Source organism: Ostrinia nubilalis, chromosome 19 (genome assembly GCF_963855985.1).
Source record: "Ostrinia nubilalis chromosome 19, ilOstNubi1.1, whole genome shotgun sequence".
Lineage (NCBI taxonomy): Eukaryota > Metazoa > Arthropoda > Insecta > Lepidoptera > Crambidae > Ostrinia > Ostrinia nubilalis.
Genome location: NC_087106.1, coordinates 14,304,273 through 14,318,801, shown reverse-complemented (window position 1 = coordinate 14,318,801; position 14,529 = coordinate 14,304,273). Strand labels below are relative to the sequence as shown.

Here is a 14,529-nt window from a genome sequence, read left to right as displayed (position 1 = left end):
TTTGCCGGCGAGGGCACTAGGGATGCCACTGCCAGATGCAAAATCATTCCAATTCATAATACTTTTAGATAACTAACATTAATATTTGAGGTACATTTTTGAATGATTTTAGCATGCAAAATATGTATTAACTGCAGAATATTCTAACCCAATTAAACCTCCATACTTAGGCATCTACTGACGTTCAACAGTTTATTTTCTTAAATATATCTTTTACCTCGATATGCCACTAAATATTCCAGTTTATGTAATAATAAATATTATTCATATGCACTGAGAACCCTCAATGGCCAGCTGGGCCGTGGTGTGACACCATTGGCGACCGTTACCGAGAAGCTGACCGCACCAGCGCGGGCGCAGAGCGATTACTGAAACTTGTAAAATGCATAAAATTAATGCAACAAGTAGCCAGGGCTGCCAAAATGTATAAGAATTGTAAAATGCATATTTAACTACCATATTTCAATAAGTATTTGCTCTTTGTTTGTTAGTTATTACATAATAAGCTTAACTCTCATCTAGAAGTCTTGTAATAACATAATACAGTATTTCACGTTTCTGTATTTTTAATATCTCAGTTTAGTCCCTTTGTGGCAACCTTACGAGAGGTGAATATAATTGTTAATTTAAGCGTATTTTAACGACAATCGCATTAAATGAGCTGCAAATGTAACGTTACCTTAACGGTCCAGCTGAATGTTATGACGCAGGATATGCCGAAGAATATATTTAATGAAATTGAAAGTAACAGTACATCTACATTTTCTACCCTGCAGCTGTTGTAGAATCTTTAATTGTACTTGTGTTTATTAATAATTTTATTGTTTCATTATGGTGTATTTGCATGCCAATGTTATTATTACGCATAAAGATGGTAGCTTTCATATAGAATAGTATAGAAGACTGGACTTTATTGAACACAGTGAGCACAAAATAACAATAACAACATAACACGAAAAGAAAAGAGAAAATTAGTGGGCCCTTGCTCCAATAGGCTCCCGCTCAGCATTTATCTTGACATGCTCGTAAGGGCATGTCAAACTGCAATCTTTATCCTCACCCTATACTTTGGCTTTACTAGCGCTTCAAGACAAACAGTAGCACTTACTCCATGTTGTTACACTTTGCTTAAATATAAAATAAACATATTACGCTCTCGTAAAATTACGAGTAATCTATATTATGTGCGAAGTTAATTCGTTTTATGGCGGCGCCACTTTAATATGCAAATTGGCGGCAAATATTTGGACAATTTCTTCCCATTCACCAATGTTGACCTTGTCTGTAGTGCGGCCAAAACAGATCGGTGATATCGATGAAGATGACCTCTCATAGTGATTCAGATATCGATAGCGTGATGACGGGTGTAAGTAAGCATGAAACATAAATATGATTTATCCGAAAATCAAGTTAATTAAAGTTTACAATGTTCTCATTAAACTTGAACCGAATTTCTGGTTGGTTGCATTTCCTTGGCGATTAGTAATGTTTTTTGAAAGAGGAAATATACTTTTCATTTTCTTCAAAATGTTATTTACCACGTAATTGCCCGTATTTCTGGTATTTACAGCTTTCGACGATCATTGGCAAAAATTAAATCGATACTTTCACCACACTAGTCGGCTAAGTATTATTTATTGGACGTTCATATGTTTCGCAACGCGATGCCCGTAATTAACGCAGCAGCCCTAGCGAGGGCCAGGGCCGCGGGCCAGCGGGGCCACAGGGGCGGACTCAGAATTTATTGTTAATTTAAAGTAAAAAGTAGTACGAATACAGGAATAGAATGTGAGGTGAACGAATTCATCAAAACCGTCCCGCCCTTTATGCCATAAGTGCAGTAGTATACCAACATAATAATTATGTTTTTTAACATTGTAATCTATTCAAAAAATTCACAAGTCTTTGAACGAAAATAGGACTGTATTTTTTTAGTAAAAACTGTAATATTAGTTTTAATGTGGCTTGAAAAACAAAAGCAGCCAAGTGTGGCTCTGGTGTCTTGGTCGTCCACATATTTTAAAACAGCAAGTCATATTTTGAAATAAACAAAGCCTTTTTAATTAACGATCAGAATCGATAACATACGGACCTTGCCCGCCAAGAACCAGTCTAGATTCACTAGGCAGATAAAGAATCAGTAGTTCGGTCAGGCTGTTTCCCAATGGCTCATTCTGGTGAAAAGATAATGGAAAATCCAAAGAACCCTGTGACTTTGCCTGATTACAATGAGTTAGAGCGGGGCCCAGATAAATACTCGATGTAAATTTTTAATGACTCATTTGAAAAAGCCAGTTGTAGTCCTAAATCAGTGTTAAGCTAAAATAATTATAGAGACTCTAATTATTTTTATTACAATAGGTTAGTTAATATATCGACATCCATGACTTCTCTCTCATACATAAGTCTTGTCTTGCTTTGTCTAGCTCGAAGACAGAAACATAGCTCCATACAGACACGGGCGTCCAATCTTCAAACCGCTCGTCATAAATGATGTCGACGCTCGCGAGGCAATAAACTGTCTCCGAGCCCATGTTTTCGTATCGCTTGAATGTCGATCTGCAAGGTAATTGCTTCATTGTGCTCGAGATGGCCGCGACAAAGATACAGGATCTATTCTGGAGACGCTCGACAATTTTTATTCAGCATTCGCCTGCTGCTGACTGGGCTAGAGTATGGTAGGTAGTCACTCTGTCTGTAGTTAGTTTCTTTAAGTATAGGACTATATCGGTTAAACTAGGCACGGGTACGCCCCATTCTTGAACCTACTATTAAAAAATATCTTGAACATGATAATTCGTGTGAATGGCTAGTATTGAGACACGATCGCCACTAGACAGGATGCGGGAAACTTTTTTTTTTTTTTTTTTTTAAATTGGATGCTGCCGTGGAAGACGCCATAAGTGGCGCATATCTATTCAAAATTATAATTTTGGTGTAGGGTACACTGATACCTCTTGGCTTGGAATCTAAATAAAAAACTATCAGTACATACTTACATCATAAAGACATCGTAAAGGTAGCAGGGAAGCGCTGGACGCAGACCGCTACCAATAGATCAACATGGAAAGCATTGGGGGAGGCCTATGTTCAGCAGTGGACGTCCTATGGCTGAAATGATGATGATGACATACTTACATGTGCTGTCCTTGAATTAATAAAAAAAATATAGTTACTCGCAAACGGATCTGTGTCCACTGTGGCCAGGTAGTATATCTTTTTATACTTTTGCTGAAATTGCTTTTTTTGGAGTCGAACGATTAGCGCATCGCCCCCTGAACTGGTCTGCCAGCGGTGATTTAATTTGTTCCCGGGATATTTACGAGCAGTGCCTCCACCTCGGGCTTTGATGTGCCGACAAATTGTCCTCCGATCGCGATAACATTTAGGCTAAGGGCACACCGCATGCCTAAAGGTTGAAGGTGAGGTTCAAGGGCACATGTTGGCAATTTTTTTCAGTTTTCTGACCTAAAATAGTCATGATTATTTACTACACGTATGCACCACAAGAACGCGTTCAAAATTATTTTTAGTATACGTATTATGTAAGCACTGTCCCATTTATTGTTCCGATAGTGATAGGCTTAAAGTAATGCTGAGACGTGTAAAAACGCTCTTTAATAGCCTATTTGCAGAAAATAATTAACTTTACACAAAAAAAAAATATGCGAACAATGCAACCATATGACAAGCAAATAAATAAATGCAGCATTTTTGAAAGTCAAAACCTTACGAGTATGTGCGGTGTAGGCAACCCCTTAGCTAACTAGTTTCTGGGAACCGATTTCAATCTTCGCGACAGCAATCGATTTACAATCGAAATAGGTATTCGATTCGAATGACATGAGAATTCATTAGTTCTCGACGGACTCAGTTTGGTCCGGTCCTATTATTGTTGTTCGCTATCTTGATCCTGCCCTTTAGCAGGATTCAAGTTGTGAGTTTCATAAGTATGCAGTTTCGGTTCTCATAGGATACCAGGTAAAGTAATAAAAGGGTTTCTAGTGCCGCTTACACTAAATAATTATGATAATAAGATTTTTTTTAATACTTCCTATTTCTACCGAATTTTCCTGATACATTTTCCTCTACAAATCAATTTAATACGCACTGAAACGTCTATTTATCGGTCACAGCACAAAGCGCACGCGTTACGTAATTGTAAACAGTGCGATGCACCGCTCGCCGCACCTCGCTAATGCGATTGAGTCGCCTAACGCACGCGCTACCGGCTCACTGACGAGCACTGGCACGCTTACCCTACTGCGTGTTACCTGTAGCAACTTTATTATAACCTGAGAAGGTATAGTTGTCGTGTGCATTGTTAGTAATGTGTGAACAGTTTGATGACACTATAAATATCTCTGCATTTTACTCTACCATTGTTTGAAGTTAATCGTCACGTAATTTTTCATGTTGTTAATGCGCTAAGTACTACTATCATCATATCAAATGTAATAATTTAAAGTAATATTATTTAAGCTAGGCAATTTTTTCTGACAATAGATTTGTGTACTTCTCCTCAGCACTGGCATTTATTGTCCCGAAGCAGTGGTAGGGTTGATATTGGGACGTGTAAAAGTACTTTTTAAAAGCCTATTTGCAAAAATAAACAGTTTTATGAGTTTTTATGGGTTTCATTTAAAAGGCAGGTGTATCATAACAGAACAAGCTTAAATTTTTATTTGATTAGTGTGTAACTATTTATTTATTGAACTTATTAACACCACTAGTAATGAGCCCCTAGTTCGCCGATATGGAGCATGCTTATTATCGATAAGTCGTGGCTGCGATCGATCAGCGGCGATAGAGGGCGGGTCAGGGGTCCCGGGTTCGACGCCGGACCCGACTCGTGAAAGTTCGCATCGAATTGCTTCAATAAATCCATGAAAGATATGAAGCGATTTATAACGTGAAAATGATGTAATTTTTAATAGTATCGTTAAGATTTTCTGTTAGGTGCATAAGAAAAACTTTGTATCATTTTAAATCGAATAATTTACGTTCTCGTGATGTGACGGTTGAATAATTATTATTATAAAACTAAATTGTATCTTATGTATTTACTTTCTCATATTTACTTTATTGTTTCGTAATCAACCTGTAATTGTGGTACTATTATTATTATTACACTCGTCTTTATTACAGAAATGGATACTACACGTATAATCTATAACATAAATGATAGGATTTAAGATTCGGCTAACTGTTTAAAGATTAAGGCTGGGTTGCACCATCCTACTTTAACTTTGACAAACGTCAAAAATCTGTCAAACTCCATACAAAATACACCGGTTAGCGTCAAAGTTACGGTCAAAGTTAGGTGGTGCAACTCACCCTAACTGTTTTAAAGCTTACAATTAGACATGACCGCAGAATTTCTAATTTATTAATAAAACATCAAGCATCAGAAACGCACGATCAGTTTTACCAACATAACGTTTAGCGTGTTATGGTCGATTGGCCGCCATTACTGCGGCTGTATTGCCGGCTAATTAGAAGAGGCGTGCGCGCGCGCAAAAACGCCGCGTTTTAACGGGGCCCGTTAGGCCGAGGGCACGGTAATAATATCATACAGTATTGTAACTTCATATAAAAGGACGAAACGCGAGCTTTCCTTCGAAATTCAAATCTCGGTATGCGCTCGACATGCAAAAGTCAGGGGTGTCGCGAATGTGCCACAGTAATAAACGGACGATGTGTTGTTTTTTAAACAGTAAGCGCTCTTTTTAGGGTTCCGTAGCCAAATGGCAAAAAACGGAACCCTTATAGATTCATCATGTCTGTCTGTCCGTCCGTCTGTCCGTCCGTATGTCACAGCCATTTTTTTTCCAAAACTATAAGAGCTATGCTGTTGAAACTTGGTAAGTAGATGTATTCTGTGAACCGCATTATGACTTTGATGCAAAAAAAATAAATAATAAATATTGGGGGCTCCCCAATATTTATTAGGGGGGCTTAGAACTGAAACTCAAAAATTTTTTTTTCATCAAACACGTGTGGTGGGGTATCTATGGATAGGTCTTCAAAAATGATATCGAGGTTTCTAAAATACTTTTTTTCTAAACCGAATAGTTTGCGTGACAGACGCTTCCAAAGTGGAAAACAGTTGGTCCCCCCCCCCCCCCTCTAACTTCTAAAATAAGAAAATGAAAAATCTAAAAAAAAACATAATATGATGTATATTACTATAAAAACTACCAACGAAAATTGTTTTGAACGAGATCTAGTAAGTAGTTTTTTTTTAATACCTCGTTAATCGTAAACCGCTTATTACCGCGTAATCTATACAGTGTGAGTCACGTTAAAGTGTACATATGAAAATAGATGAAACTAGGCCTATTTTTATCGACAAAAAAGTGGTCAAAATTTTTTTGAGATTTTTTTTTAATTTTTTATAGTTTTTTTTTTCTTCCAATTACTTATTGTAAAGAAAACGTAATAACTTTTAAACTAAGCGGTATATCCTGATGAAATAAAAACAGTAATAATGCTAAATAATAGGCAATACTAAAAAAATACATACAATACACAAAAAATGCCAACAAATAATAAAAAATGTTACTTTTTGAAAAAAATCTGCTTAAAAATTCGTGTTTTTTTTGTTATTTGATAAATTTCTCCAAAAAATGCCCCTATAACAGGTGGTTTTTATTGTTATGTATTATTCTCTATCGTATTACCTTTGTAAAACCAAAAATTGCATGTCTCTATCCCTATCACAACATTTGCTATGATCGTTTGAACTAAGCCTCTCCGGGCGCGCCATTCAACGTTTCGTTAACAACGAAACTGAAAATGGCTCTAGATTTGTAATTTTGATAAAGACAACTTAGATTTCAAGTAAAAACAAAAGATTTCGAAGTAAAATAAGCATTTTAGTTAAAATTAAAATTGTCCCTACCTGTAGAGGAGAATAATGTTGTGGTAGGCCTTTGTTCAAACTATCATAGCAAATGTTGTGATAGGGATAGAGACATGCAATTTTTGGTTTTACAAAGGTAATACGATAGAGAATAATACATAACAATAAAAACCACCTGTTATAGGGGCATTTTTTGGAGAAATTTATCAAATAACCAAAAAAACACGAATTTTTAAGCAGATTTTTTTCAAAAAGTATCATTTTTTATTACTTGTTGGCATTTTTTGTGTATTGTATGTATTTTTTTAGTATTGCCTGTTATTTAGCATTATTACTGTTTTTATTTTATCAGGATATACCACTTTTAAACCAAGCGGTATATCCTGATAAAATAAAGACAGTAATAATGCTAAATAACAGGCGATACTAAAAAAATACATAAAATACACAAAAAAGGCCAACAAATAATAAAAAATGATACTTTTTGAAAAAAATCTGCTTAAAAATTCGTATTTTTTTGGTTATTTGATAATTTTTTCAAAAAAATGCCCCTATAATAGGTGGTATTTATTACTTTGTATTATTCTCTATTGTATTATCTTTGTAAAACCAAAAATCGCATGTCTCTATCCCTATCACAACATTTGCTATGATCGTTTGAACAAAGGCCTGCCACAACATTATTCTCCGCTACAGGTAGAGACAATTTTAATTTTAACTAAAATGCTTATTTTACTTCGAAATCTTTGGTTTTTATTTGAAATCTAACTTGTCTTTATCAAAATTACAAGTCTAGAGCCATTTTCAGTTTCGTTGTTAACGAAGCGTTGAATGGCGCGCCCGGAGAGGCTTAGTTCAAACGATCATTGCAAACGTTGTGATAGGGATAGAGACATGCGATTTTTGGTTTTACGAAGGTAATACGATAGAGAATAATACAAAGTAATAAAAACCACCGGTTATAGGGGCATTTTTTGGAGAAATTTATCAAATAACCAAAAAAACACGAATTTAAAAGCAGATTTTTTTCAAAAAGTATCATTTTTTATTATTTGTTGGCCTTTTTTGTGTATTTTATGTATTTTTTTAGTATCGCCTGTTATTTAGCATTATTACTGTCTTTATTTTATCAGGATATACCGCTTGGTTTAAAAGTTATTACGTTTTCTTTACAATAAGTAATTGAAAGAAAAAAAATTCTATAAAAAATTAAAAAAAAATCTCAAAAATTTTTTGACCTCTTTTTTGTCGATAAAAATAGGTCTAGTTTCACATATTTTCATATGTACACTTTAACGTGACTCACACTGTATATAAAAGAAAGTCGTGTTAGTTACTCCACTTATAACTCAAGAACGGCTGAACCGATTTAGCTGAAAATTGTCAGGGAGGTAGTTTAGAGCCAGGAGAAGGACATAGGATACTTTTTATCCCGTTCGAAATAAAAAAAAAGTCAGCTTATTTATTGCCATTAAGGCGGAACAAAGTTCGCCGGGTCAGCTAGTCTTTCAAACAAATAACTTAAATTAAAAAAAAAAAATATAAATCAATGGTACGGAACCCTTTCGAGTGAGAGTCCGACACGCACTTGGCCGGTTTTTTTTTACAGGATGCAGATGCATGACCTATTTATACAGGTGTTAGGTAAATGGGTTTATAAGCCGACACTAGCACATGTTAACGTAATATGCATATTTAAATGGTATGGTTCATGTTTTTTTTTAATTTTCACACAAAATAAAATTTATAAAATCAGATTTGTATGAAAATTAAAATTATTAAAATCATGATATCAATTTTCTGACTTCAACATACCATTTATATGAACATGTTAGTTAACATGGGCTAGTGTCGGCTTATAAAAACCCATTTACCTAACACCCTGTATAATAATCAAGCATTTTGTACGCCTTAGTCGAGGCGCATACATTTTACTGTCGCAAATTTTATAAGATTTGTTACTAAATCTCAACTAAAATATATTTTTTTAATTAAATCTACTAATCACAAAAAACAACATGCATTTTTATCCTATTTCATTCACGAAGTATTTTGTTTGTCAAAATAAAATAAAAAATACAGTCACAAAATACATTCACAAAACTAGATAGACATTCTAAGTAGGCAGATGTAATGAAAATAGGGTCTGCAGGTGGGCAGCCCTATCGCATGTTGTCATACAATGACGTACCGCGCGGCTGTTGACATTATTTCAAAAATATGGCCGAGTTGGAATACTGTATAGATAGTATTACCGTGCCGAGGGGGCGCTGCACGTAACCGCAGGACCATTCCAAATGATTCAAAATCAAAAAAATTTCTTCAATTTAGACCACTGGTGGCATTCATCATCATCATCATCATCATCATTTCAGCCATAGGACGTCCACTGCTGAACATAGGCCTCCCCCAACGCTTTCCATGTTGATCGATTGGTAGCGGCCATAATTGGTGGCAATTATGAACGTCAAAATATAGTAAAAAAAGCTCTTAGGGGGCACTTTACATGTCTCCTTATCTATATTGATGGAAACATTGCTTCATTGCTCTCCTGTCGTATGAGTTACATAACAACTGAGATGGTGTTAGAGTTTATGTACCTACAGTCAAACAATGACAACGTGCACTGGGAAACATTGAAACTTATTTTTTTAGGGCAAACAGATTATAATTTTTTTATTGTAACTCAAAAGTTGCAGTACAATATGTTTATTTCTGAACTATAGACATTTAGTAGTGATATAGTGTGCGTATGGATTGAGTGAGCACCCCCTGGAAAGCATTAAATTTATACTTTTCTAGATGTAAAAGGCCTAAAACGTATTGTAAAAACAATCTTTCCATTTGTAAAGAGATTAAACCAAAGATAAATAGATAAAAATCGGCTCACTCAGTCCATACAGAGGATCAGCCGGATCTCCGTATTATAATAAGTTTATAAATATCATTAATGCTCGTTATATTGTAAAAACTCTGCAAAGTTAGTGTCTTTAATTTTAGATGTGTGAGGGCCGTAATTAAAAAGTTATACATGATTCTTTGTGCTCACTCAATCCATACGCTTTTATAAGGCCCGATATTCTGACGAACCAACTATAAAACCGCATTCCAGCACATGTCTTGTCGAAGTAAACCTTAAACAGCATTGTTTATCATATAAAACTAACCACTATTACTGTGCGTTCTTGAGAAATATTCTGATAAAAGTGCTCACTCAATCCATACGTTTTTAAAAAGACAAAAATCTTTAGTTTGATAAACACGAGGGTAAAAGTGAACATTTTACAATTGAAGTAAACCCTTTCACTAAATGTTTGTTATTAAACCTTTTGATGTTTTTATTTAGTTTAAAAGATATGCATTAATTAATGTTTGTATGAAACTCTATAGGGTGGCTACACGTTACAAAATTAAAAGACATTTTTCTGACATAATTTCATTCATTCCTGTCATTCGGTTTATTTTACCGTTCCATTATTTGAACGATTCAACAAAAATTAAAAAATAAAAATTAAAGTTTGTTTTCTTTTACTTATAATTACGTATTCGAGAAAGACTGAATTAAAAACAATTTATTTATTTATTTATTTATTTATTTAATTAGGACAACTAACAAGACAGACACAAATTCAAGCAAAGGGGTTTACATACATAATTGAAGATTATACAAATTATTGAATTATTGAAATTATTAAAGACACTATTTTTTATATAAAAATAATCAATAAGTGAGTTCTTATCCAATAATAAATAGAAGGTACATGATTCTTACATTAGTATTTTATTTTTTAAAGTAGTTTTCTGAATAAAGAAAAATAAAATAAACTAAAAAGTTCATTAATCCCCATTATAAGTTCCATTGGCGTTAGCGGGGATTAATGAATAAAAAGTTCACTAATCCCCGGGATTAGTGGAATAAGCCTTTGAAAGTGGTACCACGGTCTACTATAAAATTCAGATTGAAACATCCTGATCATCGCTTTAAGCCCCGGTCCGTTCACAATTTTAACTGACGAGGAAGAACAGCTTTTTGTTAACTGGATAAAATAAAAATCAGTAGCAAAAAAGTATTTCCGAAGAGAAAAGAAGATTTGATAAAAGTGTTTATGGAAAGTTTAAAACCATATTTAAATATAAGCGTTTGAACTGATATGGTATGTTCCTATAGAAATAAATGTTACTTTTCTTATAACAAAGGATTTTATTTTGTTTATTTCTATCATGAATCTCTTTAAAACCTCTACATAAGACCTAGCAGCTATTTTTCAGTCTTGCGAGAACAGTGCCAATAATAGGTAATTAAAATTATCACTGCCAATAAAAGGTTTGGCTATGCCAGGAACTGGTATTTTGAGGTATTTTTTTAAAAGGTACACTATATTGAATAAACGAATTAATTTATTAATGATAAGTACTTTATAATATTCTGCAATAATTAAAAGATCAATATAATGTTTTTTTCTTTGATAAAACATATTTAATTTTTTACATGCAAATTTTACCGGTTATGTGAAGTAGCTGCTTAAAGTGCCAATAATTGGGTGGTTTACCCTATGTTCTTCTGATTAATTTCGTTGCGGGTCCAATGACAGTTTAACTTTACCCCGGGACAAACTTGACCTTCATTGGTTAGGTTTTTGTGGCGTTCAAGCTGTAGATCCTGGCTACACAGGAGTTGCAGTGGTGGGGACGAGAGTCAAAGTCAAAGTCAAAATTTCTTTATTTGTTTAGACTAATAAATAGTTCTTACAAATCGTCATATGCTCTTAAGGAGCCTCTACATGTCTCATAATCTTTTTACCCTACCAGCGCTTCGAGACCAACATTTGGCAAGTGCTGAGAAGAAGCGCCGCAACAAACTCAGTCACCACTGTCTGCCGGTTAATATAAATAAATAGAAATAGTAGTAGTAGGTACATTCGATTCAGGAGCAGTTCACTGAATTTACCATGCATTCTTGTATGGTGTATCATAAGAATGGGTATACAAGATTGCGTGGTATATTAAACAAGGTAGTGACGTGCTAATATCTAGACTTACATATTAAGGTACTAGTAGAAATGACTCGCATACATAAATTTGAATAACTTGGATTGACCAGTCCCCGAAAGCAGCGCCTGTTCACAGACATGACGAGTGAACCAGCCATCGCTTCACTCGACCATATTAGAGGGAATGTAACGACCCGCCTCACTACGCCACCACCCCAGAGACATTTTAGTGAGAATAGTCCCGTTAAAAACCAAACAAACACGAAATAAAATTCAATTTTTTATTGCCTGTTGCCATTTTTTGTGTATTTTATGTATTTTTAGTATCCTCTGCTATTTTGCTTTATCACTGTTTTTATTTTATCAAGATATACCTCTTATTTTAAAAGTTATTACGTTTTCTTTAAGAAATTGAAAGAAAAAAATTCTATAAATAAATAAAAAAAATATCTGATATATTTTTAGGTCTAGTTTCATATGTGCACTTTATCAAGAAGCACTGTATTTTGTGTGTAAAATGTAAGTTTCTTAGTAAGTGAATTATTATAATATAAAAAATAGTGTCTTTAATAATTTCAATAATTCAATAATTTGTATAATCTTCAATTGTTTTTAATTCAGTCTTTCTCGAATACGTAATTATAAATGTAAAAGAAAACAAACTTTAATTTTTATTTTTTAATTTTTGTTGAATCGTTCAAATAATGGAACGGTAAAATAAACCGAATGACAGGAATGAATGAAATTATGTCAGAAAAATGTCTTTTAATTTTGTAACGTGTAGCCACCCTATAGAGTTTCATACAAACATTAATTAATGCATATCTTTTAAACTAAATAAAAACATCAAAAGGTTTAATAACAAACATTTAGTGAAAGGGTTTACTTCAATTGTAAAATGTTCACTTTTACCCTCGTGTTTATCAAACTAAAGATTTTTGTCTTTTTAAAAACGTATGGATTGAGTGAGCACTTTTATCAGAATATTTCTCAAGAACGCACAGTAATAGTGGTTAGTTTTATATGATAAACAATGCTGTTTAAGGTTTACTTCGACAAGACATGTGCTGGAATGCGGTTTTATAGTTGGTTCGTCAGAATATCGGGCCTTATAAAAGCGTATGGATTGAGTGAGCACAAAGAATCATGTATAACTTTTTAATTACGGCCCTCACACATCTAAAATTAAAGACACTAACTTTGCAGAGTTTTTACAATATAACGAGCATTAATGATATTTATAAACTTATTATAATACGGAGATCCGGCTGATCCTCTGTATGGACTGAGTGAGCCGATTTTTATCTATTTATCTTTGGTTTAATCTCTTTACAAATGGAAAGATTGTTTTTACAATACGTTTTAGGCCTTTTACAACTAGAAAAGTATAAATTTAATGCTTTCCAGGGGGTGCTCACTCAATCCATACGCACACGTGATATACGGGTACATATTACTATGAGAATGTAATAAACAACTTTTTATGTTCATAAAGCTGCTTTAAATAAGTATCTAGATCTCTCGCCCGCCGACACGCGACTGTGTCTGCGGCTCATTAACTCGCGTTGTTATGATCTGTCGGCGTCGATGCGCTACACCGCCGCCGACAAGTTTCACAACACCTGTGCTCTGGTTGGTAAACAGCCGATGATTCCCATAATACATTTGTAAATACTCTGTTAGGGTAGTAGTAGGTATACAAGGCTAGGCAAGGCAATGTAGGCTGGTAGGGTAAAAAGATTATGAGACATGTAGAGGCTCCTTAAAATATTTGACGATTTATCTATCCACAGTATTAAGAGTACTTTCCATCCAGGTGGCATTACAAAATTCCACGCTGTATAATAGTCTATCCAAATAAAGAAATTTTGACTTTGACTTTGAACACTAGCTGTTGCGGAAACAGATAGTGTTTATATACCTACTACTAATTACATATGTTAATAATTGGCATGATGCTGATTTCAAATACGAAATTAATTCATTAGTATTAAATTACATTCAATCAACCAGGTGGTATGCCATTTACTTTGTGACTGTAATTATTTGATTTATTATTATTATTAAAAAGGAAATAAAAAAGACGTAAAAATTAAATAGTCTTAAATAAATAGTCTTTAATTTGTTTAATTTTAATAAATCAATAATAAGGTGGTGACTTTCTCTAATTTCCGAGCGCGTTGATGTCTTTTGTTCATAGGTATTTTATTTTCTACTAAATAAATTGTTCATAGGTACTTTATAAGATTTTAAACTTTCGCGTTCCATTTCAACTAAAATAGTAAGACAAGGGTCTTAACGCGACGTTTATTAATGAGTTACATTATGTACTCACGGCTTGACGTTTCGGCTGCGATGCTGCAGCCGTGGTCACTAGCGTGAGACCCGTGTCTTACTATTTTAGCTGTTCATACTTTAACAAGAGAAGACAGGAAGAATTAATATATTAAACACCGTATTTCCTTGTCCCCAGGGATCTCGTACCTGTCGGGGGAGAACTTCCTGGACGTGCTGGACAACGGCGCGGAGCTGTGCCAGCTGGCCGCCGTGCTGCACGCGCGCGCCCGCGAAGCCTTCGACCAGGGCCTCATCGTGGGGGTGAGTACGAAATGATTCTTCTGTGGAAAATCAGGATACCTAAGGCTGGATTGCACCATTTTACTTTAACTTTGA

At 34.4% G+C, this 14,529-nt stretch overlaps 1 protein-coding gene across 1 annotated transcript in view; it reads left to right on the top strand.

Moving 5' to 3' along the window:
- The window catches only part of LOC135081231 (GAS2-like protein 3), a 104,679-nt gene that overhangs the window by 78,400 nt on the left and 11,750 nt on the right, over positions 1-14,529 (top strand). The window contains exon 5 of the mRNA XM_063975980.1: positions 14,330-14,454. Within this exon, the coding sequence (XP_063832050.1) occupies positions 14,330-14,454 (125 nt within the window). The remainder of the gene's footprint in view (positions 1-14,329; positions 14,455-14,529) is intronic.